The following is a 26,443-nucleotide window of genomic DNA, read 5'->3' as shown; positions in this document are numbered from 1 at the left end:
TTTTAAGGAATCTTTTCTTCTTTCATTTACATTTATGGAGTCACATGATAACTATGGATTAAGATAACATGTAGTATGAAAGAGTCATGAACAGAATCATGTATAGAGGAGGTACTCATGATATTTTCCTAAAATCCTCATTACTGAATATTTCAAAATCTTGTCACTGAACCGTTTTCTGATTGGAAGCCCTAGAATTATGACTCAAGATAGAAAGTGAGCAGAGGTGGTAGAAAGAGGGGTCTTCTGTGACAAATCCTAGGTTGGTATTCTGTAAGAGGTCATTTAACACTCAGTTTTAAACAAATCATGCTGATCTCAGTACATTGCTATGTGATACATCAAGCTCCTATGGCCTCGAGGTGGTGAACATGGAATTGGAGGCTCCTTCACTTCATTAAAGCCAATGATAAAAGTTTTGCTGTTTGATTATAAGTTACAAACCGACTGTAGAGATGATTCATACATTCGTGGCACCCTGCCAGAGTGTGGGAGGATTTGCAGGAGTTCAGATTCCACACTTCGGTGCAAGTCAAGTGGAAAGGGACAACACTGCTGTCTTGGATCAAGCGTCAGTGTGACAATGTGGTGACATCCACTGCTCTTACAGCTCTGCCACTCACCAGATGTGTGATCTCAAGAAACAACAGAGCTCTCGGGGTTTTTTTTCCCTCTCTATTTGGAAGTAAGAATATGATTTTATGATTTTTGGATGTCTTACATTTCCTGGAATAAATAAAATATCTCATTTTTAAAAAGATACTGACGTTAGAACCTCCAGAAGAAATGCTGTTATAGTATACACTACACTAGTGGACAAAAATCTCCAAACATGTCAGTTCATTTGTATTACGCTGGGCTTGGAAGAATTTGCAAGTACCCAGGGAATAGTCCATTTGCATGTGTTTAAGTGTTGGTTTTCCATGACGAGGAGGAGGCAAGATTTTTGTCTACCAAATGAATAGTTCATGGAAACAAAGTAAGTCTCTGGTGTTTTCCCTCCGTTTTAAAACTCTCAGCCTCAAATAGATAATGGCAGTGGACATAAATAAATCTGTGAAAATAAAATGGAAACACAATGATGTGTTGAATCATTACCACCTTTCATATACAGAAATAATTTATTGTTGTCACATTCACATGAATAAATCATTTAGGAAAATAAAAATTTTAAATTTTATTCGGATATTATGGGCAAATTCCAGCACTGAGTGAGCAAATAGATTCTTAACCCACAATGGAATAGATAATACTTCAATAACTTTTTGCTTTATGGGACAGTCCCTGTTACATTAATCATCATTTGCAGTTGATTGTGCCTCTTTTGTCTCTGTTTCTCTTAGTAAGAGAATATAAAATCCACCACTCATAAGGCTCTTTTCATATACACACATCTATGTCAGGTGATTGTTGAGCCAAGTAATAGACTTTGGAAAAAATTGGTCTCTGGAACTATCAGGCTTAGGCATAAGTGTGCACATATCCACTAAAGTTTTCTTTTTAACTATTTGCCACTATAACTAGTAGTTCAGACAATCATCACATTATCAATTATAGTTCACAAGGAACAGCTGAATCCAGCAAAGGAAAAATTATGTTTAGGTTCAGAACTTTCCTTTTACAGAAGTGATGTTTTTGAATAATGCAAATGGTATTTAAAATGTTGTATATGATGTTAAGCAGTCTTCAACTCTGTGACATGAAGATATGTATATTTTTCTTGAAATTATAATGTATAAAATTATTCACTTATGGTTGAAAGTATATTTATCTTCACAAACTCCATCTGTATTCTTCTAGTAGATTTCTAAGTACCTGATAAAATGACTAAATTTGTATTACACAATTTAGATATTCACATATATATGTATGCATATATATTCATATGTATATGTATTCTGATGAAGTAAAAACATTTTCTAAACCCTAAAATGTTTTTTATTGTTTGTATATTTTAAATATTGTAGCCTTTTAGTGTACTATTTTCATTTACCTTTTTCACAGGAAAGGCAGCCATCTTTTATGATTTCCAACCTGTTGGCTATTTACAAGTTTCTTATAAATTTCTGACTTTAGAAAACGAGGAAATGAATCCTTGGCCATGAGACTATAAATTAGTTTCTGAGCCTCATCAAAGCATTTTGGAGTTGGTTCAGCAATATTCCTTGAGATGAGATCTCTGGTACTGAAGTCAATGTTAATCTGTAGAAAACAAGGTTGCATATAATTACACGAGATTTTTCAAAACATGCATGGCTTATCAGGATACGTGTATTGCTGAATTTTTCGAAACACAAACTTATTTGATGGAAAATACCAGCAAGATCATGCATTTATTTTCGACATGATAAACACATTCTTGGTTTTAAAATTGGTCATAGCTTAAGAGGGGATGGCATTGACAGGAAAGAGCTGAAGCTGACTTCTAATATTTTAAAAAGGCAAAATGAAAATGCACACAAGACACATTATGATTTGAAATATCTTTTCTTTCATACCAGTTTATTTTTTCTAACATTGATCTGAATTCCAAATGTGTACCTTACCTAGGAATAACTATAATGTGCTAGATGGTGTTTTACCACTCTCCATGTATTTAGCAAACCTTTTGGACTCCCATAGCAATGCTTTCCTATTTTGTTTCTTCCTATTTGGCAAAATGAAATCAGATTATACCTTTTCTTCACTGCCATTGTACCTCCTGAAAATCAAAATGAGCATATGTACAAGTATATACACACACACATACATACAATTAAAAACAAACAAACACCACCACCACCACCACAGCAAGAAACCAAAGCTAATGTTGTGTCTCCAGAATAGTCTAAGAGTTCTATTATACTGGAACACACCATTCTCCAGAAGGGCCTAGTAGAGTTCTATTATATTGGAACACATCATTCTCCAGAAGGGCCCAATAGGGTTCTATTTTATTGGAACACACCATTCTCCAGAAAAACTGTTAAGGTTCAGACCAACTTCTCTATCCATATTTGAGGATATTTGAGCAGCAGCAGTTTTATCCAAGGCTGCTGAATTAAACTAAAAATATTCATGACATATAAAGTATATTTGAATCTTAATATTTTAATCTCCCCAAAGGCAGGTACTGTATCTCATTTATCACCATTTCTAGTACTTAGCTGAATACTCACCACATAATAAGAAATAAATAGATATTTATGGAATAGAATGAGAACATCTCAGGAGAAAATGTGAGAGCTGATAAAGTGCTACAATTTGGGAATTTGGTAAAGGAAAACTCATAAATTCCACTTATGTAGCATTGAAATGAGGCTAAGTGATAAGTAGACAGAGCTGCAATTAAATTCAATTCAGCCTTGTGTATAAGAAAATCAAATCTGTACTTTCAATTTTCCATGCAAAAAAGAGAACAATAAGGGCTCTTAAAGAGTTTTATTTATCAATGAATAAATATCATAAAATATTTTAATGACCATTATTTTAGGGAAAAGATTAATAAAAAATAATGAATTGAGAAAGAGTCATCAAAAGAGCATGATCAGGCCTCATATAGTTTCCTTTGATGAGGATTTCAGATACTCATTGGTCCCAGATCCATCTATAATTTTATCTTTTTGATCAGTTTCTTTGGTCCTTCCTCAAAGATCCAGATAAAATGTTGAAACTTCATTAAACATCCTCAAACCTCGAATCAGTTGCTCCTTCTTCATTTACTAAGGCACATGATCATTTTCAACTCTATCCTCTAACATGGATGCCTAGTCTATTGATAGTCAGATGATATAACAAGAGGGAGATCCATTGGTAGATCCAAATGATGGGGCTGTCTATTATGTGCCAAATATTTTCTCTAATTTTGCAGCAGACATCTGATGAAATAAAATTTGTCATAGTTAAAACTGAACAATACAAAGTCAGATCTAAGAATTTGGAGAAAGATTTCTGACAGATCAACAATGCAAAATCCTGATGCATGAAAGAATTTGAAGTTATAAAGAGTGATGGGATGGCCAAACACCCTAATTGTTGTGCTAGAAACCCCATCCAACGACTGAGGGATCTGGATGCAGAGATCCACAGCTAGGCCCGGGGTGGAGCTCCAGGAGTCTAATTAGCGAGAAAGAGGAGGGTTTATATGAGCGAGAATTGTTGAAACCAAGGCTGGATAAAGCACAGGGACAAATAGCCAAACGAATGGAAACACATGAACTATGAACTAATGGCTGAAGGGCCCCCAACTGGATCAGGCCCTCTGAATGGGTGAGACAGTTGATTGGCTTGATCTGTTTGGGAGGCATCCAGGCAGTGGGACCGGGTCCTGTGCTCATTGCATGAGTTGGCTGTTTGTAACCTGGGGCCTATGCAGGGTCGCTTGGCTCAGCCTGGGAGGAGGGGACTGGACCTGCCTGGACTGAGTCTACCAGGTTGATCTGAGTCCTCGGGGGAGGCTTTGCCCTGGAAGAGGTAGAAATGGGGGGTGGGCTGGGGGGAAGGGGAGAGGGGGAGAGGGGCAGGAGGGGGGAGAACAAGGGAATCCGTGGCTGATATGTAGAACCGAATTGTATTGTAAAATAAAATAAAATTTTAAAAAAGAGATACTTGCCTAGTTTACTGGTGTGTAATTTGCAAGAGAAGAAACCTGATCTCTGTGTAGTGTGAGATTTGAAGAAGGCCAAGCCAGGTATAGTAGGTCTTATGTGCTGTGATAACGAATTTAGCCGTCACTGTAGTAGAATGCATGAATGAACAGTGACTACTCTCAGGAAATTGTCTTGTCTTGCAAACACCCATGCTAACCTATTTCTTATGAGTATCTTGTGTTATAGAGATATGTGAATATAAGCTACAATTTGTTTCTTCAATGCAGAAATTCTTCAATAGCATCTTTAGTGATTTATATCCCCCTGATGATATGTGGAACAACTTAACCTATTATATTTAGACATTCTCCAGAAGAGGTTTGACTGACCGTAGCATTAATTGGTGCCTACTGAATAGTTATATATACTGTTTCCAAGTCACCATTATCAACACCTTCACTATCATCATCACCACCTTTGTGATCACAATCATGTCTGATATATATACTCATGACCTTTGCGGTGTAGTCCTGAGTTACCCATTTCTTTTGTTCTATGTCCACTCTGCAGCCAACAGCTCTACCACTGAGATATACTCCCTGTTTCTATGTACACTTCATATTCTAACAAAACTAGAAAATTCCCAGCATATTCTCTATGTTTTGCTACTTCTGAACATGTTTTCCATATTATCCTGCTTAACAAAATGGCTTTTCTTATATAAGTCTTCCACAAGACTTTTTGTCTTTCAGATTAAACCTTAAGTAATATTTTCCTTGTGGGATTATGAGCAGATTAAAAAAATTGTGATCTCACAAAAGGTTTTTCATCACAGAGAATCTGTCAGATATTTACACTTTCTGCATTCCTCAGATGGCTAAGGACCCAATAAATACATATTGTAAAACTCAAGTGAAGAAATGGTTGTGTATTTATTTAAAATCATTCCAAAATTTAAAAAGAATTCCATTTAAATCCTTAATTCTAATTAATATTATTACCAAAATGTATTCATTTCTGATGTGTTTGCTTCCCAGGCAAGGAATTGCCAGCCTCAGCCATTGATAACTCAGTGATGAGCATATCTTTGTTCCCAGGAGATAATCAGTAGTTTTATGAAGATGTGTCTTGCCAATTCAGCTTAATGTCAGTGACAAAAACATCACACTCACATGTTTATATAAATGTCATTATTTTCTTCAACTTGTTCAAGCTTGACACACAGGAGTCATCCTTGACGCCTCTTTCTTCTCTAATCATTACTGTGTGTGTGTATGTGTGTGTGTGTGTGTGTGTGTGTGTGTGTGTGTGTGTGTTTCTGTGTCTGTGTAAATTGTGCCTTTGATCTTGGAGCTTCACAGTAATTTTTTTCATTTTCACTTTTGTGCCTACAGTTTAGATTTTACTACTTACTGTCTTTCCTTTCTCTTTGATATTTCATGTAAGATCTTTTCTTTGCAACACTGTGTAATGTATTACTATATCATTTTTACCAAAATGCTGTTTATTATACGAATATTATGGAATTCCATTAATTTTCTGTGATATGTATGTGAAACAACCCACTGTGACATCTGAGTCACAGTATTACAGAAGAGATGTCTCTGTTGTTTTCTTGTTATTATGTATAATTTTGATGTAGAAGTCTTGAGAAATAAGGCTTATGTTTATAAACAGATTTGTGAATGAAAGCTTTAGTTATTGTTAAGAGTTTAATTTTGGCTATCCGAGAAAGGAAACTTGTTACAACAAAGGCATTCAACAGTTCAAGGGATGGAAATTAACCTGTCTTTTATTTTCTATCTCTTCCATTTTTTTCTAAATTGTTTATTTTCTACATCTCTCAAAAATACCACCAGAATGGATATTCATTTCCAGTAGTCTGTCCTCTTTTCTTTCTAGTTTTATTTTCCTTAGCAAGCCTGTTTTATCCCATGACAAAAATTTTGAAAAATGAATTCAATTAAAAAATAATTTGCAAGAATATATAAAGATGATTTAAAATAGGGAAACAATTTCAAGTGGAATGTAAATACTGATATACTAATTGATCTCATGTGTATCTTTTATGTTAACTGTCACATACAACTATAAAATGATTACATTTATGTTATTATTGTTTAGGAAAATGTACCATATATTTTAAAGCTAGCCATTTTATGTATGATATTCCCCGATTTTAACTCATTTAGGGTATTTATTAAAGAGTTGTGTAGAACTGCGCTAGATTGTGAGATTGTGAAGAAAATCATAATGAGAAGTCAATCCAAAAGAAAAAAAAATATGCTTTCTAGAAGCAAGTCTCTCCCAAGAAAATGAGATTTGAAACTGGCCTTTGAAGTATCTTTATGAGTAGGAAATATGAAATCTGGGGCATGCCTGTGGGAGGACTCACTGAAAGAAGCCTGCTGGGCTTCAAAGGGGGAGAGGCAAGAGCTGGGTGAGTTAAGCAGGTGGTAGGCCCTGGAGCACTCTACTGCTTTTATGTATAGTGAGTGTAATGAGGAGAATTTTAAATAATGTGAACACGTGTTTGAATAGTGACTAACTCTGAGTGGCCCCAATAACAAGGTCTCAATACAGGGAAGATGATCTAGAAACCTTATCAGACAGGTGGACAGTAGATGGTGGCTTAGAGAGTGACCCTGCAGGGACATCTCATGTATTTTCCAAACACATTTAGTAATAGGGCAAAGAGGACTTATTGCCCAGTCATTATAACCAGAGAAAACATCTTAAGAATGTCAGGGTTTGGGGCATATTCTAAAGGATGATAGAAATGCTTATTAGATATGGACTGTGAGAAAAAGAATAAAGAATGGAGAAGAGTGTAGAGATGTTTACCATGATCTAGTCAAAACAATGGCAAAACAGAGTTGCCACCAACTGAGATTTAAAAGATGTCGGTAGATGAAAGCTTTGAATGGGAAATAGCACTCAGCTTTCAATTTTCATATATATATATAAATTTATTATATGTATTAACAATATAGCTATTGTTTATATCAAAGTAAATATATAGCAATATATATTAAAATATAAATAAATATTCACTTTTGCTAATATAGATACTCTTTGATTTCAGGTACTTTGAGAAACAGTTATTTTATTTGCTTACATTTCAAAATATTATCTTCTTTAACTCAGAGTACTACACTGCTAATCTCAGAAAACAGGACACAAGATTGTGATTTTTATGAAAGGACAGTTGAGATTTCTTCACAGCCACTTTAAGGCTTCTAAGTCCTTCTGGTTTTTGAAAAGGTCTTGGTGCAGTTGACATGGATAAGTTTGGCATTGAGATGATGGTTCTCAGGATGATGTTTATTGTAGTTAAAACATTTTTATTATACGATCCAGAAAATTTTCATACTTATGAGCATTGGTTAGCTGAAAGCTATGCAAGACAAATCCATTTTTGTTTTCTACACCAGCATTTTTATATTCTTTCAGCTTTCAACAAATTGTTTTCACAGGAAGAATGTCTTTTAAAGTGTACCTGTTGGCTCTCTCTTTTGACTCTAAACTGTGATTTATATAGTTTTACATAATTTGAATGAAGTTTTCAGTTCTGCTCCCACATTCAAATTACATGGCTCTTCCTCATTTAGGATGTATAGTGTAACAGGAGACAGTCTTTAAGCAAAGGATGTAAGCATGCATAAGTAAAAGGCCTTACAAAGCCTGAGCAGGTACCTTCGTAGACCTCATTCATGGCAGCGCTTAAAAATCACTATTTAAATCAAAGCCATCTGTAATCATGTTTTTGGTTACTTAATTCTATTTAATCACCACTAACACTTCCTGTATCACTTCATTTTTGGCATCATTAAAGGCAAATGAATACCCTGAAATATATTCTCAAAGTTGCGATTAAAGAAGACATAGCCTTTGCGGCATGTACAGGGAATCTGTGCCTGCTCAAGACTGTATCTGCTTGTTATCAGTGGCTTTGGTGACAGAAATAGATGACACAAGTTGGGAGGCATTGCTAATGCATTAAATTGGGCAAGAGAAAGGAAGGGAATAGAATTAAAAAGCACCTTGATTAATTAGACATGTAGTCAAAGCAAAGATGGAATTGAATAAGAACCAGATGCCTCTTCAGCTTCCATGGGGAAAGGAGCTGACACATACGAAATCATGATGTACACAGATTTATAAATATATATGCTGGGGCTTTTTGTTGTTGTTAGTATGGCTGGGCTGGGAGGGAGTCCAATTCATGACTTTATCACCAACATCAACTTGGTTGTCCCAGGTTAGAAGACACTAGAATACAGGGAAGCTTAAAGACTGCATGAGGTTTGTGTTTTTAATTTGAAATGCATACTCCTGGGACTTCTTGGGAAAGGGAAATAGAAGAGCTCTCCTGGTTGGACTGGGGTGGGTGGGCATGGGAACTTGAGAGATCTGGTTGTGGGAGTGAGAGGAGGAAGACGATACTGAAAGGATGACTGGAAAGGGGGCATTTTCTGGGTTATGTAGAAACTGTATACAAAGGAAACTCCCATAAATCTACAAGGATGACCCCAGGTAAGATTCCTAGAAATAGTAAATATGTAGCCTGGACGGCCATCCTCTATGATCAGATTGGTGATGACTCTAATTGTCATCAGAGAGCCTACATCCAGTGACTGATAGAAATAGATACAGAGACCCACAGCCAAACATTAGGCCAAGTTCAGGGATTCCTGCTTAAGAGAGGGAGGAAGGATTGTAGGAGCCAGAGGGATCAAAGACATCACAAGAAAACCCACTGAAACAACTAATTTGGCTCATAAGACCCACAGAGTCTGAACCAACAATCAGGGAGCCTGCATAGGACCAACCTCTAGAATTGTGAAACTTGGTCTATTGTGTGACTCCTAACAATGAGGGCAGGGGCTGTCACTAATGCGTTGGCTGGCTCTTGGGAACCTATTCCTCATATTGGATTGCCTTGGCCAGTCTAAACACAAGGGGAGGTGCTTAGTCTTATGGCAAGTTGATATGCCATGCTTTGCTGATACCCATGGGAAGCCTGTCCCTTTCTGAATAGAAACAGAGGAAGAGTAGATTGAGGAGGTGGGGAGAGGGAATGTGAGGAGAAAAGGGAGGAGAAACTGTGGTCAGGTTGTAAAATAAATAAATAAATAATAAAAAGATATTTAAAAACGAAGCTTAAAAAATGTACAATTAGAAGAAACATTCATGTCACCCTTTGTTTCCTAATGCGATATTTGAGCCTGAGCTTCATAGTCTAAGACATCAAACAAATTAGAGAAAATATGAGAAGGAAAATGAAATATTTCTTAGAAAAGAAGATAGATTTTTGTGTGACTGTTTGTTTTCTTCTGCCTTTAGGATAAATATAAAGGCTCCCAGTCTATGTCATAAACACTTAAAAATGAGGACCAGGTCTAGAGAAGGAATTTGGAACCTAGAAGCATAGGCTGAAGACATCTTTCCTTGCTGATCCTGGTGGCCGGGAGGCTCATCATCATCATTATTTTTTCTCAACATCTCTACAGTTCGGGACATTTTTCTCCTGCACCATAGATGCTGGTAACATTTCTCTAAGGCAGTGAACGAAGGTGCTGGTGAAACAAGACAGTCCTCATAAAAGCACTTGGCAAATATTCCAGTTTCTTTAGTCATCATTCTCTATTTCTGTTTCTATCATCAGTCTGTCTGTCTGTCATCATCTATCATCTCTTGCACTTTTTTTTAAAAGCGATCCCTTTAATTGACAATAGATTAAATGATAGTTCAGAATGAAAGGCGGCATGAACAGCATAGTGGCTTTTTTTTTTACACCTTCCCACACAGCCTCATGCTGCTTAGGTCAATTGCTTTGGGTATAGATGGTCCTTTCTTTGACTCTTGTTTCTCCCATTCATCTGTCCTTTATTCTTCCCTTCTTGTTCTACTCATTTCCATCTCTTCTCAAATCCTAGCCAAGGTTTACCACTTAACTTTTCTGATATATATTTCCTGATCTCCTAGACTCAGAGTTTCCCATTACGTAGTTTCCTCTTACTTTACATTTTTCTATCACGATGCATGTGAAACCTACTGTAATTATTTAAATCTTGAGTCTTCCCAATATGATGGGTAGCTCATATACTGAGGAATCAATAGTGTCTCTTTTCTTCAATATACCAACATAGTGTGTAGTATACAATATATACACAACCGTCAATAAATGATTAAAATGGAAGGCAACTAAGAGATGAACAAAACCAATATATTTGGAGATAATTATAGTTGGGAGTAAACTGTTAGTTATCATTAACTAGTAAATAAAAATAATTCTCAAAGTGACTTCAATGAGTTGTAGAATTGACACTAAAATGAAACGTGAAAATGAATATAAGATGGAGAATACAAAGTGTTATTACAATAATACAGGAAAATACAGCTGCATACTTCAAAGGACCCTCTATACCAACAAGGCACATACCTATTTCTTCACTCCAGCTTCAAACTAACTTTTTTTGAAATAAATAATACCCTTTGTCAGAATCATAAGTCTGTTCTGACCAGATATTCATCTGTTTTATACTTACTCTTGCATTTTAAGTCAGTTTTCTATTTATATAAATTTTACTTTTAATAAAACTGGAGAAACATTATAATTAAATAACTTATTCTGTTTACATATCCTTATACCCATAGGTAAATGTAGCTCATACTTTTCCTTAGAGAGACTTTTTTTTTGTAATAGATGAGATCCATGAGTAGTAAAATGCAGAGAATAAGTAACTGTGAAGTGCTTATTCCGAACTCATACACCTACAATGCATCACCTGTAGCTAAGGTTCAGGGAGTGCTAGGGCAAGGGAATAAAGATTATAAGAGTCAGAGTATATGACACTTGCAGTAAGATAGTGTCTTCTCAACATAACAGAGAAGTTGCACCTAATGACAACACTGGTTGACATGCCAGCATGGATGGAGGAAATTTCACATAGCCCCACCCTTAGATAAAGAACTATAGGCAATGAATGACTGCGGAGATTGAGTCAGGGATGGACCCCACGAGATAATTCAAGCCCAAGTGGTCAGCCTTAAATACATGTACATATGAGCAACACTAAATGTACTCAGTAGTATGTGTGTATATGTAGAAGTAAAGATTAAAGAACAGCTTATGAATTTGAGAGGAAGTAGGGGGTGTGGAGGAGTTGAAGAGAAGAAAGGGGCTGAAAATAATGTAAATACAGTAGTCATATAGGAAATTGCCTCCAAAATTTAAAATAAAAAGTAAAAGAAAATAAAAAATTAATAAAATAAGGAAAGAATCTATTCCATTTTTTGATGATAAATTGAGACTAAATTTTGGACATATTTATTGTAGAATATTATTTTAAGGTATGTTACTTTTGTTTATGTTGCATTTATTTAACTCTGTGAGGCTGTGTTACTGTGCCTGTCTAAAACACTTGATGGTCTAATAAAGAACTGGCCAACAGCAAGGCAGGAGAAAAGATAGGCAGGGCTGGCAGGCAGAGAGACTATGTAAAGGAAGAAATCTGGAAAAGGGGATCGAGAGGGATGCAGAAAAGGGGAGGACATCAGGGGTCAGTCACCCAGCTACACAACCAGCAAGTCATGGAGTAGGAGTAAGATTTACAGAAGTAAGAGAATGGGAAAAGCCCGGAGGAAAAAAAGTAGATGGATAATTAAGTTAAGAAAAGCTGGCTAGAAACTAAGCCAAGCTAAGTCTGGGCATTCATAAGTAATAATAAGACTCCATGTGTGAATTTATTTGGGAATTGGGTGGCAAGCGCCCCCCCCATAAAAGAGCCTAAACCGAATAACAACACTTGTTTGTTTTAGTTAGTTCAATTAGTTCAATTGCTAGCAATTTAACTCAGGGCCTTGTGCATGCTCATTATGCACTCTGACAGCAGGCTGCAACCTAGCCCCTGAATTTATATAATTTATAAACACTCTACTGTGGTGTTACTGCATAGCTTTTTAATCTCACAGAATGGGAGTGAATTACTGGTTACTAGTAATAGTGGGTATAACAGTGGACTTGATGTTGCTCTTAGTTTTTAAGATTTATTTTCTTTATTTTATGTATATGAGTGTTTTGCCTACATGTGTGTGTGTGTAAACCACATCAAGTCTGTGGAGACCAGAAGAGGTCGGATTCTGTGGATCCGGAGTAACAGAGCATGATGTGAGCTAATATGTAGCTGCTGGGAACAGATCTCAGGTCGTCTGCAAGAGCAACTGGAGTTTTTACTGCTGAATCATCTCCCCAGTCTCTCAATAACTTCTTTTTTTACTGATGACATACATAGAAGATGGGATGACCAAATACCCTAATTGTCGTGCTAGAAACCTTACCCAGCTACTGAGGGAACTGGATGCAGAGACACATGGCTAGGCCCCGGGTAGATCTCTGGGAGTCCAATTAGCGAGAATGAGGAGGGTTTATATGAGCGAGAATTGTTGAGACCAAGGTTGGATAAAGCACAGGGACAAATAGCCAAACAAACGGAAACACATGAAATATGTACCAATGGCTGAGGGGTCACCAACTGGATCAGGCCCTCTGAATGAGTGAGACAGTTGATTGGCTTGATCTGTTTGGGAGGCATCCAGGCAGTGGCACCGGGTCCTGTGCTCATTGCATGAGTTGGCTGTTTGAAACCTGGGGCCTATGCAGGGTCCCTTGGCTCAGCCTGGGAGGAGGGGACTGACCTACCTGGACTGAGTCCACCAGGTTGATCTGAGTCCTCGGGGAAGGATTTGCCCTGGAGGAGGTGGGAATGGGGGGTGGGCTGGGGGGAAAGTGAGGGGGGAGAACAAGGGAATCGGTGGCTGATATGTAGAACTGAATTGTATTGCAAAATAAAAATAAAAAAAAATTAAAAAAAAAAGAAGTCAACACGCATAACAGCAACACTGCCCACTGTGACGACACCAATCTCTGCCAAGGTCAAAACAAAAAAAAAAACAGTCAACAAGGAGGGCAGAAAAAGAGACAGGCCTCAGACTACGCTTTCATTGAGTGCCAAAGTTGTTACATACAGGGTCTTTTGTGAAAGTAAAACTTGTGGAAAGAGGATACCAATTGGTTGTTTAAAAGTTGGCATAATGTTTAAAAAAAATAATTTATAAATATTTCAAATATGTGAAAGCCATTGGTGGAAAATGAAGATAGTCTTTTAATTTTTTCTATGATTAACAGTCTCGAAAAGCTAATAAATATTTTGACTTTAACATCTCTGAATATATGAAATTAATGGTCCAAAATGAAATATGAATAAGCACAATATTGAGAATCATGTTTTTTCTACACTCAAGTGCTTTTTATGTAAATTAGTGAAACTTGAAAAAAAGTTGTCTAATAATATTCAGAATGTCTAGTCATTTACTCAAAATAGCTGGGTCATGCAATTTTCTTCATGAAACACTTTCCCCTTAGCCCATTATGGTGGAGTTCCTTCAATGAGTTTCTCTTTTGAGTGGAAGTTGATGTTTTGTTAACATATTTTGTGCAATGTATGTTCACATTTATTTTACTAAATCCTTAAAAGCCTGTCTTTACATCTTCAGAGAAATCTACAAGTGATTACTTTCAGTACTTTTAAAATTTAATAGCTCACCTAGGGACACGCTCCTAGAAAACTGTGATTAAAATATTGTAAAAACTTTTCCACATGGTATGAATCCTAATCCTATTATCTCAGTCATCACCATTTCCATCTGCTTCCTGTACACTGTTTTAGATGAGGAATATGAATCCCAGAGGTGAGATAGTTGCACAGTAAAAAAGAGGCACAGGATTTGAATCCGAATTGAGATCTATTCAAACTTTAGATTCCGTTCCATATCATCACATCTCATGATTAAAGGGGTGAACCAGAGAGAAGGTGACACTATAAGAGAGAGGGCATGAAGTGCAGCTGAGATTCCTACATATCTCATAGGACCCTGGAAGTCCAGTTCTTGTGTACAGCCTGTGCGGACGGTATTCTTACAACCCTGTGATCTCAGTTTGCAGACAAGATTTAGTAGCTAAGTTTAGTATAATCTAGATGCATTCAATGAAAATTGATGAAGGCTGTAGCAATTTTACAGCTGAAGAAATAAAGACATGGGTGTTTGAAAGGAAAGAAGACCAAGTAGACATCTAGACTTGACTCTGCCACTGTTCTTCAGTATAGGACTTTCTACCAAGAATATTGGCTATAATTTAATTCTTTATTAGAGTCAGTTACACAGCTTCAGCTGAATACAGAAATAAAGGAGAATAGTCTACTAGGAACTCCTCTGAGATTGACTTACTGCTTATGAAAATTATTGTATTTTCTAACCTACTTATAAAAATGATCACATAGTCTTGTCAAGTTTGCCTTCCAGTAAATCTATACTCTTTCCTATTATGTTTTTATCTTCAACAATGGAGATAAAGATCTCAAAGCTATTCTCCATTCTTCTGCTGATATTAGCAATATCAAAATACTTGCAATATATGAAAATATATGGATCCTTTATATCACAGTGCAAAACCAGTATGTTTCATCCTGAAATATTCTAGCTTTGCTTGTTCTTTTCATAAAATATGACTGATTTTTTTCATGACCTGTTTCTTTAATCGGTGATTTACTGTACAAATCTATCCTATACCTTTTCATGTGGTTATAATCTCTCTTTTCTACAATGGCAACAATTAACTTTAAGTGTGTTTTATTATTATATGGTCTCCTTTATAATTGTGGAGTTTTGTTACAGGTCAATTACTTCTGTCTTCTTGAATTTATTATGTGAACAGATACTCAAAATTGCTGTTTAATAAATAAACCTACTATCATATGTATTACCTTTTATGTGTAATTGAAAGACAAAGAGTATTTGGACTTAGCAACTTAGTTGGTAATAAAACAAAACATTGAAATGTCCTGAGACATTTGTATTAGAAACAGTAAATGGTAAATAATAAGAAAGACAGTGGCTATACACACACACACACACACACACACACAAACACACCTTGATTTCAATGAAATTTGTCATGTTTCAATAATACTTTGGAGTCATTTGAAACAATTTAACCATTACTTGAAAAGGAACCATAATTTTATTTAAGTTTTATTTAGATTAATTAGATGTGTAAAATGTTAAAAGCTATAAAAGTTTAATGTCCTAAAACAATAATTGCATTATTTAGCTAAATGATGTTTAGTTTAGAAAGAAAGCTTAGGAAAATAAACAGAGCAGTTTTGTCAAAATTATTAATTATAACTAAGTTCAGCTGTACTATTTTACATTTTTAATTTTTATTTTATTTCATATGTATAGATATTTTTTTCTGTGCATATGATTATGCACCATATGTGTGCCTGGAACCCTTGGGTGCTAGAAGAGGTCATTAGATTTCATGGAACAGAGTTACATTTGTGATCTGTCTTGGTGCTAGGAATTGAACCCAGGTCCCCTGCAAGAGCATTGAGTGCTCTTAGTCACTAAGCCAACAATTCACTTACTTAGCTACAGTTTTAAGACTGTCTTTTCATTAGCTATTTTTAATGAATAGTGTTTACTAGTGTTATCTTAAAGTAGCCCACTGCTAATCAGACTTGTAAGGAAGGAAAACTACTAGCTTTTGAAGGAGGATTGCAATAAAATAAATTTTTTTAGGGTTGCTTTCAAAACCTTTTAGGAAATGACACATTAATCAACCTGACAAATCATATATACTACCTTTCCAATTTTCCAGAATTATATATTGATTTTCGGTGGCGACTTGGAAATGAATGGGGAAGGATCTCCACAGGAGTTAAAGTTCTCCACCCACTGTGAATTCCAAACCACACACAAGTGGTTCTTGTGTCTGTTAGTGTTTTACTAACCCAGTAATAACTGCAGTAGTTAATGTCCATCTAAGAGTTGAGCTTTTATGTCCTAGATTTTATCAATGTATTTGCAGTCCATGTAACTTATTCTCTGCCTATAAGGACTACCACTTTTCTCTCAGCACAAATCCTAATGTTGCATCAGAAATTGTAGTAACTGTAGGAGTTGTCAGTATTTTACCCCTATAGGAAAGATCACTGGTGCTATGAGCTAATTTGTGATATTACTACATTAATAAAGCTTCCTGTTTGCCCACTACGTATGAATTAAAACTTTTGCTTCGTGTTTCAAATTTTCAAGGCATCTTTATGAACTTTAATATGTAAATTGTTTAAATACCAGTAACAATTAATACTAGACTACTTAGGGTCCAGTCTTTGTATTGATGTACTGAAAGTTAAGCAAACACAAATGAACTTCTCCATAACAGAAATATCATCTAGGGGCTCAGTGAAAACATTTTGGTACTAGTGTGAGGATCCGAGTTTGTATTTCCAGCCCCCAAGTCAAAGCTGGCCGTGATTAGAACCCTAAAACTCATGAGGTGGTGACACACGGATCCTCTGGCTTAGCTGGCTAGCTAGTCTAGCCAAAACAGTGAGCTCCAGTTTCAGTGAGAGACTCTGCCTCAAAAATCAACATGGGTAATCACTGGGTGTGCTCTTCCCTGGGGAAGACTGTCTCTCTGATCTGCTTTCCTTGGCTGTCTAGTTATGTTGAGGCCTTGTGGACTTTTTTCTGTCCACTTTGGCCTGTGTGAAAGAAGAAGCCACGAATTTGAAGGAGAGCAGGGAGGCGTATACGATAGGGTTTGGAGGAAGGAAAGGGAAGGGTGAAATGTTGTAATTTCAAAAATAAATAAAATTAAAAATTAAAGCGGATGATTAGATAGTAACACACCTAGAAGTCAATGCCTGGTCTTTATATACACAGCCCAGTGAATCTACACAGAACATATGCATGCAAATAAGCACCATCACACATGTGAACACAATAAAAATTAAAAATAAACACTGTTACAAGAGATATTATCAGAATAATTCTATATTTCACCTTGAGACCCTTTGTATTTTAGTGATCTTTAAGTTGCACGGGTGGAACTTGGTCACTTCGTAAATAGCTCTGGCTCATTTTCACACAAAGGCAAATCACACCCCATTTTGAACACAGAGCATTCCTACATTCTCTAAGGCAGACTTCTCAGACATTAAAAATGAAAACTGCTTATATTCCACTGGTTAGATGGTTTTCTTTCACATACTTTAATTTATAAAATATACCAGTGTTGAATATATTTATATATTGGGGCCTACTGACATTTTCTATCTGAAAAGAGAAATGATTAGCTTACTCTTTAGATAGGTTGGCTCTGTTTCTAACTGGGAACAGCCAGTGTGGGCTGCAACTTCCCTGTTCTCAAATACTTGACTCACCTCTTTTGGTGCATCAGCGACAATGAATTCAGAATAAATCATCTTGGCTTTGGTAGCAATCTTTTCTCTACACTCAGTTTTCTTGAAGTCTTCACAGGCAAGCCAGAACTCAACATTCTCTTCACTGAATTCTGATTTTAGAAATGTTCGGAAAGCATCCAAACCAGCTACAAAATATTTAAGAAAGCTTTGCATCATCTATAAGACACTAACATTAAGTCCATTGCATCAAATGAGCATTTACTGAATGTTCAGTAGGCAAATATTTAATCATGCAGCCTAAAGTAATATTTACATATTATCAATTCCAAATTAGAAAACTTAGGTTTTAGGAGTAATCACAGGTCCAAAATATTTTCACTTATACTTTAAAAATCAACTTCATTAACAAGAAAATCTATGATTTCTATTTCTAGATATGACATGTTTCAGAGACTGTCTTGATGACTACTGGATAGGAAGCCCCATGGACCTCTGAACTGCTTAGCTCAAGTTAATTATGTTATAATAACCAGGGAAAGAATATGTTTCTTTTCTATAAGCTTTTGAGACATAATTTGAAGCTGAGGGAAAAAGTTATGTTGGTTTGGGCTCAGAGGAGAAGAGTCAATGTTGACCTTAAACGGTTTATGGTGACTACATTGGACAAATATGATCTTTAAGCCAAGAAAGTAACTGGCAAGATATTTTGGGGTGAATGTTTATTCTCCTCTTCTTTTTTGGTGGACAATTTTACTTCTGAAAGTCAAATAAGGGGGCTTTCCCTAATGTTGCTTTAAGTGATGTACTGAATGTGAAATGTCTCATATTCTGCATCACAGTCAGATTTTCTTGTGAGTATGCATTTCTCTGGTAACTTTGCAGTAGGTGCTGCGTTGGGGTTCATTTATTTTGTGGGCTCATTTCCTTTTACTTGACTAGGACATGTATTTATAGAAAAAAATCAATAACCCCAGTTACATCTTCAACCTATAATGCCCTATTCCTTGTCCCCCTCATTATTATACATCCATTAAAATATGAGCCACAAGTCATTGCTTTGATGGATATTTAAGTCCTTGAATTGCTGCTTAGGTTTCTACTTTGCTGCATTGAAATGTGCCTTCCAGAATTCTGTTGTGAAATATCCACAGCTAATTGTAAAAGGTGGTTCTTGCTCAATGTTTTGAGCTAACTATGGTTGAGAGTGTGCCTCTGGCTATGTGCCATGTTCGAAAGATTATGTTCAGATCTCCTATTTTGACTAGACTGTTCTGGTATCTTAAGGTCATAGTATTCAGTATGTATTCATAGTATTTTGGAGTTTGCATTTGGGAAGATATGCTTGTAAGTGAGGCTTTATGTCTGATAAGGAACATGTTCTTTAGGGCTTTTGTCACTCAAGAATTTGCCTTCCAAAACACTGGTGGTTTTCCCCTTCATCAGCCAAGAGGGTCCCTTTTGCACATATAGCAGGCTGAGTTACCCCTTATGTCTCATTCTCTGGAAGAAGGAAGCTTATGGAAATACAGGGGATTGAAAGTTTGACTGGAAAAAAAGAGAATATGAAAGCAATAGGACCTGTCAAATTTTTATAGGTTGCTGCAGATGGGAAACAAAAGTGAAATTTAACAATAAAATAAGGCACAGCTTTTTAGAACAAAATCTCAAGTGTCTAAAACACTAAATAAAAGTGGCGTGATGTTTTTCTCATGTGAAGTAATGTAAAAGTGAAAATTCATTGTAAAAATGACAAGATACTAATTAAAATTCTTAGAATAAATGTTAGAGAGTGTGGTTGTTATTAATGAATGAAAATTATTATTAACTATATGAAAATTAAATTAACTGTGCACTAAGCTTGTCTGCCATAAATTTAGACGTTAAAATTTGTAGTAAAAGGTAAAATTTTCTCTGAAAATCCAAACCATGATGCACTTCTGAAATCCAAACATGTAAGATATAGTATTCTTTAATAAAGAAAGAATACTTTGATTCTTGCCTGACAATATTTTATGTATATCATTAGGGCATATGAAGCTTTTCTCCTCAAGGGATGTGTGGATGCCACATAGAGAGATGGATGTTAGAAATCAAGAAATGATCTTGTTTTCTGCTGCTCTTCAGTTTCTAGGAAGGCCTACTCTCTGAAACAAGCATTCCTTCCACACCTTAATTTGCATTCAAGGCACAAAATAATTAATTCTGGGGTCAGGATTCTCTGTCCTGTGTTCAGTATTTCATTGACTTGCTCTTCTGTTCTAGACACATTTTAATCTGAAAACATTCCAGATAAGTCTGGACTAACACATTACATGCAATAAAATCGATTCTTGAGGGCAGTGTGCAGGATGGAATGACTTCATCTATTTAGAAGTCATAGAGGACAGTAAATGGAATAGGTAGACAGTAGGAATAGAAATCTACCACGAAAGCCAAGTCTACAAAGAAGCAAAGTTGGCAAAAATATTTAAGTAGCTTGCTAGGGTTACAGATAAAGTATACCACTATTAATTATCTTGTTTTTACGAAAGCCACATCAAATAGCTATTTAGATAAATCTATGGCTTTGGTCTTTTATTTGAGTATTTGTTGTTTGGGGGTTTTTGCTCTTTTGTGGGGGGCCCACCACCCAGCTCCCAAGTAAATCACACACAGAAGCTTATTCTTTTTTTTTTTTTTGGAAGCTGAGGATCGAACCCAGGGCCTTGTGCTTGCTAGGCAAGCTCTCTACCATTGAGCTAAATCCCCAACCCCTGCGGCTTATTCTTAATTATGAATACTCGACCTTACCTTGGCTTAGTTTCTAGCCAGCTTTTTTAACTTAGTTTATTCCCATCTACCTTTTGCCTCTGGACTTTTCCCATTCTCTTACTTCTGTAAATCTTGCTCTTACTCTGTGGTTTGCTGGGTAGCTGGGTGGCTGACCCCTGGAGTCCTCCTCCTTCTCTGGCTGCTTGATCTTTCCCCATTTTCTCCTTCTGTTTATACTATCTGCCTGCCAGCCCCACCTATCCTTTCTCCTGCCTTGCTATTTGCCAGTTCTTTATCAGACCATCAGGTGTTTTACACAGGCACAGTAACGCACCTTCAAAGTGTTAGACAAATGCAACATAAACAAAAGTAACACACTTTAAAATAATATTCGCCAACAAGAATTAAATAAATGCCCAGAAAGTGTGCATATGAGAGCAATTGTCTCCATCTCAGGACCCTTCTCAACTCTGTTCTGCATGGCTTTGTACAAATATCATTTTCTCTGCAGTCCCCACATGACAATCAGAAGAGGACTCTAAGAGACACTTAGGAAACTTGGCTTTTTCCTTTGGTTACACACTAAAGAGCACAAGAAACTGCCCATTCTAACTTAGGGAATCTATTTTATATCCACAACATCTTTAATTAATGTCTTTAGCTGTACTTGAGCCATAGGTGGATTGTTTCACAAACTGCTTTAGAACTTAGTCAATAAAGACAAAATATTCAGTGTATCTTAATGTATTTAATTCAATCGAACTTTAAGTATGAATAAACAGCAGTGCAAAATGTGCCTGGCTTTATTATTTTAAGCTTTTCTGATACTTTGTTACTATAAAACAGAAATGTCATTTGGTAAATACAATGAATACTATCAATATATTCTATCTTGTCTTTGTAGTCTCACATTTTCCTCTCTGGATGACCTTGATGTACTGCAAACTAGATTTTTTATTAAAAACAAAAAACAAAAAAAACACAAAAAACAAAGAAACAAAAAAACCCCAGAAATTGTGGAAAACTTTGTGACTATTTTGTGTGCAAAATTTAAGGTCAATATCAAAATATTTTATATGATGGATCACAATTGCCATATTGAACCCTGCTCTTAGATATCAGCACATATGCATTAATAAAAAATGACGTTTTTGTATTCATTAAAAAATGAAGACCATTTAGTTGAAACCCCCTAATAAATTTCTATTTTAGCTCATGAGTTTGAAATTAAGTGCTTAATTTACATTTTCTGTTGTTGACAGTGTGCATATTTTTTTCGTTTGTATTAATGACAAACAGCAATCATACACATCAAATGACAGTCTAAGAAAATGGCAAGCTTTTTGCTTATCATTTGTAATTAAATTTTCCTTGTACTCATAACTGAACTTTTGACAAACTTAATGTAGGCTCAAACAAAATTTGTTTAGACTCCGGGCCCTTAAATTCTTATTCTTCAAATGCTGATCAATATCAGACTTCATGAAATATTTGTCATTTTTCAAGTTTTAATGAATTATGTTTAATTACCATCTTTAAAATGCACTATTGCTTGAATCTTACCTTGGTTAGCTAAGAGGGAGTCCATATTTTCAGACCATGCCAGTGATTCCGTAGTTGGAGACCTGTAGAAACAGCATCTACCCTTGACAATAGCATTGTGATCTTTCTCTTTGATAACTTATAGTACTACGAAAGCCGAAGATAGTATTCGAATTACATCATTAAAATGAGCCCATGATGAAACAGGAGAATGTCAGTAAAATTCATATCATATTTTTCTAATGTGTTAAAGTCATAGCAACATAATGTGGAATATAATTTTGATATCAGAAAATTATTTATCTATCTAGCCAACAGTGTTTATATTTGTGAACAATGAAATTAATGGCACAAGAGACATATTCATTCTGTGAAGCAACTATAAATTTTTCCAATCATAATATTAATTATGGGTCACTTTGTTTTGAAAAATTCTCCTGATTAAAACAAAAATGAATGAATGATTATTTTTAAGTTTTCATGGCATACAAATTTCCCTGTTTAATAATTGTGAGTATTTAGAAAGTGAAGAAAGGCTTTAAAAATTTCTAAAAATGATGAAATGGAAAATTTTGATTTTAGTATTTTGCTGTGTTTACCCTATTCTGAATCAGATTTTATTCTCCTTATGCTGGTAGATTAGTTCTGGATTGATTTATATAAATGTAGGAATCTATTCAGGGAGTATGATATATTTTTTCAAAGCAGTAAAAGATTTATGGACTGAAGTTTTTTGAGGAAGGTATGCTTTGGGGGATATTATGTAAAATAATAAATCAGCTTTAAGATATAATCTTTGTGAGATACAAATATATCATGTATTATTTCTCTTAACAGATAAAAATCTTGATGAAACCAGTCTCTATCCACAGGAAGCCATTCCTGGCCAAAGAGTTTGATTATGTAGTGATGTACAAAAGGACAAGGGGCAAGCTAATTTAAATCATATATTAAAACAATTGACAATAAAATAGAGATAGTCTCATATTTAGCTATCCTTATAAAATATTGTATTGCATATCAAGATGATAATCCTAAATATGGTTTTGTGAAGTGATTATTATTTCTTTATGGTCTTATGTTCGTAATTTACTGAGGGTTTTATATGCCTTTTAAAGGACTGACTATGTTCCCCCACTGTTTGAATATTTGTTGTATTTTCGTATAATAATAAGAGAATTGAGGAAGAGAGGCTACTGGGTATTCATTTTTCTCTCTTAATTTATTGGCATCTTCTATCACAAATTTTCTTTTTAAGTTATGTGCCACAAACCTCAATCTTTTCTTCAACTTACTAATGAAGGCACAACTTGTCTAGGAGACTTTCGCAATAGTGATCTCTAATTGAAATGGGCTTTTAAAAAGATTTGCATTGTTTAGTTTTCATTGTTCATAAATTAAGTATTAGTCTTAATCCTAGATTTAATTTCACACTGAAGTGCATTTGAGCATTTACAACCTGTTACTTCACTGAGATTATGTTGAATCACATGACTCTCATACTAAGTTTTGTTGGAATTCTGAAAGTATCATAAAGGTCATTTAAAATGCACTGTACAAAAACAGTCATTTGCAGACTAAAATATGATGGTTGATGTAATATTTAAATGCTTAGAAACTCAATACTGTGGAGTATATGGTAATACATAGGACAGAGAGGAGCGGGGCCTTAAAGTGCATCCTTCTAAATGAGACATGGTCATCAGGTAAAACACAGAGAAACAGCAAATCCATTCCAGTACAGAAGTCTACTTCTCTGTTCCTATGTAGGTTCCTTAAAAACAAGTGAAAGCTGTTATTTTCTAGCACCCAGAAGAGTGTGGCTAGGCTAAGACATTACTGATCAAAACTCGATAAGGGCTGGTATAAGATCACCAATGAAAAGGAGGTTTGACTTTCAGGATGCTGTGAGAATACAATGAAAAAACATGTTCAAAAGTATAGACAAATTGTTCAAGCTCTACATCCTACAGTGCTATGGGCAGAGGAATCAGAACCAGAGTGTGAAAGTGTGCCTGGAGAACTACAGAACATTAGGACCTGACTGTCAACCCCAAGGGAAATGAGGGACAAAGGAACACAGCCTGAGGGTTGAGCCAGAATTTGATTAAGCTAAAGGCTTAATCAGGTCCCACGAAGACCCGTTTGGAAACAAAAGAGTCTGAGCATGGAGATGTTTTCAATAAGCCGAAGTCCTTCTTCCTATTGTTTGCATGATTGTGCATAAAAAGGAAAAATGGATGGAAAAAAAAGTCTGGAAACTAGTATGGAACTAAGGACAAAACAAGAATGTTTTGAATTACAGAGATGTACTTAAGTACTCGTACTCTGTATTCTGTATATACACACATAGAATGTTAGACACCCTACAATTAGAGTTGCTGGAGTGTTCTACTATAAATTCTGGTCAAGAAATGTTGACTTTACTCTAAAGGGGTAAGGCGCTTTTCTGCTCTCTGAAGGGATACCCCAGTGGCTTGTGAAGATGCTGGGAATGCTTACTTTGCCAACCTGTTCTCACCTAGAAGATACAGTTTTGAGTATTTATTATACTGAAAGGGATGGAAGTAGTGGAGTGCTTCCTTTTCAGAAATTAGGTTATAATGCATCTATTTTAATGATTAATCTTTCCTACCACTAAAAATTTTTAAATTCGGGTTTAAATTTGTAATCTTTGGGAGGACAAGTTTTGGTATTGAGAAACAAACTGAAAGCTAATATTTATCAGAACAATAAAATGTGCAACCGTACTTTGAATGTTTATATGTTATTGCATTAAGCACGACATGTATATACCTTTCATCAGTTAACAGTGACAATAATAGTGTATTGAATTCCACTAATACCAATGACTAAAAGGGGTTATAAATGCTAGTGACTTGTACAATATCACAAATAGAAGTGGGTAGAGTTAATATTTAGACACAGATTTGTTTAGGACCCTAACTCTTTTAAAACTTCTTCCCCAAATGCATAAGTCAACATATATGTGCATGTAGTAGAATAATTTTCCTGCAGTAGAATGTCACATACTTCTCCCAGACTTTAAACAGTAGTCAAATTGTGGCAATTGATTACTCAATAGAAACCAAAAAAAAGAAAAGAAAAGAAAGTCTATGCAATACGTTATAAAACCTTGTAAATTATACAATAAATGTAGAAAAATTCTTAGGTTAGATGTGCATGAGAAATATAGTTGTATATTTTATAAAATGCAGCTATAGAAATATCAGTAAAATTCATTAAATAAAAATTAGATTATAAGAAAATGGCAACTAATTTAAAACTGTACAGGCTTCATTGATTTCCTTTTTACTTGTGTGCTATCTGAAATAAATGGACACTATGCCATTCTCTCATTACTACTTTTCTCCTTTTCATTTTATATGTGTGTTGATTATATCCTTAATGGAGGTTATATGTGGCTCTTTTCCTGTGTGTGTGTGTGTGTGTGTGTGTGTGTGTGTGTATGAGAGAGAGAGAGAGAGAGAGAGAGAGAGAGAGAGAGAGAGAGAGAGAGAGAGAGAGAGAGAACTTCATAGAATCCTGGTGTATAATCAGAGTAACTTTCCATGTGTTTATGGTTTGCCAGAAAATTCACTGTGTATCTGGAGCCAAAACTGCACTTAGTATTTCATGGGGTTTTGGCTGATTTCCTGTCTGTTTTCTTCATTAAGCAAGTGGCATCAAGGCCGGCAGTACCCATATTATATGTCCAGAGAAGAGCCAGACCAGATGGGAACTGCGTGAAAGCTACCAGTTACCTTGCTAATTGTGCCAGCTAGAACCAGTTGTATTGCATTAAAAAATGTGGAATCCAACAACTTAGCTGTTCACACTCAATTAGCAGTGTGCTGGAGAATGGAAAATTCAAGCAAAGAGTTCATGTGCCCGAGGAAGTGACAGCTGCTTCCTTCCCCAGCATTTAATATCCATGTAAAAGTTTCTTAATAAGTACTGTGATAATGAATAATTTTTACAAAGATCATATACGTTTTATTTCTAACTCACTATTTTAAAAAACTTGATGAAAAGAAAGATCAATGATCTGTCTACTTTCACATTCTTTATCTAGCAAACAGAACTTAGAACCAAAGCAAGTCACACATTGTTGACATATTTTAGAGAGAAAGAAAGAAAAAAGAATCAATAGAGAAAGGCAAAACAATTTAGGATGAAAGGCAACAATTAACATTTTTATCATAAATGAAGGTAGCAAGTCATAGAGACTAATGAAGACTCAGGTGCTTCATTTATACATCTTCTGAGAGAAAAAGAGCTTTAAACAGCAACTCACTTCACTGGCAT

General features: G+C 35.5%; 1 protein-coding gene across 2 annotated transcripts; it reads right to left on the bottom strand.

The window, feature by feature from the left end:
• Positions 1-1,998: 1,998 nt before the first annotated feature.
• On the bottom strand, positions 1,999-26,443 carry Rgs21 (regulator of G protein signaling 21). Of its 2 annotated transcripts, none has more exons than XM_059281092.1 (4): positions 26,433-26,443; positions 22,157-22,233; positions 17,861-18,027; positions 1,999-2,202 (listed from the first exon to the last, which is right to left on the bottom strand). In XM_059281092.1, the coding sequence occupies exons 1-4, from the start codon at positions 26,441-26,443 to the stop codon at positions 1,999-2,001; spliced, it is 459 nt and encodes a 152-aa protein (XP_059137075.1). The 2 variants fall into 2 exon arrangements, with proteins under 2 accessions (XP_059137075.1, XP_059137076.1); XM_059281093.1 differs by having other exon boundaries at positions 22,157-22,218.

This window comes from Peromyscus eremicus, chromosome 15 (assembly GCF_949786415.1).
Source record: "Peromyscus eremicus chromosome 15, PerEre_H2_v1, whole genome shotgun sequence".
Lineage (NCBI taxonomy): Eukaryota > Metazoa > Chordata > Mammalia > Rodentia > Cricetidae > Peromyscus > Peromyscus eremicus.
This window is presented reverse-complemented; position numbering and strand designations above follow the sequence as displayed.

Bases quoted from the DNA above. Each gene is read 5' to 3' on its own strand.
- Rgs21 (XM_059281092.1), bottom strand. The intron at 18,028-22,156 runs GTAAGATTCAAG...AATATTTTGTAG, and splicing joins CTCCCTCTTAGCTAACCAAG to CTGGTTTGGATGCTTTCCGA. The intron at 2,203-17,860 runs GTGAGTCAAGTA...TGTTTTCTACAG, and splicing joins TCGCTGATGCACCAAAAGAG to ATTAACATTGACTTCAGTAC.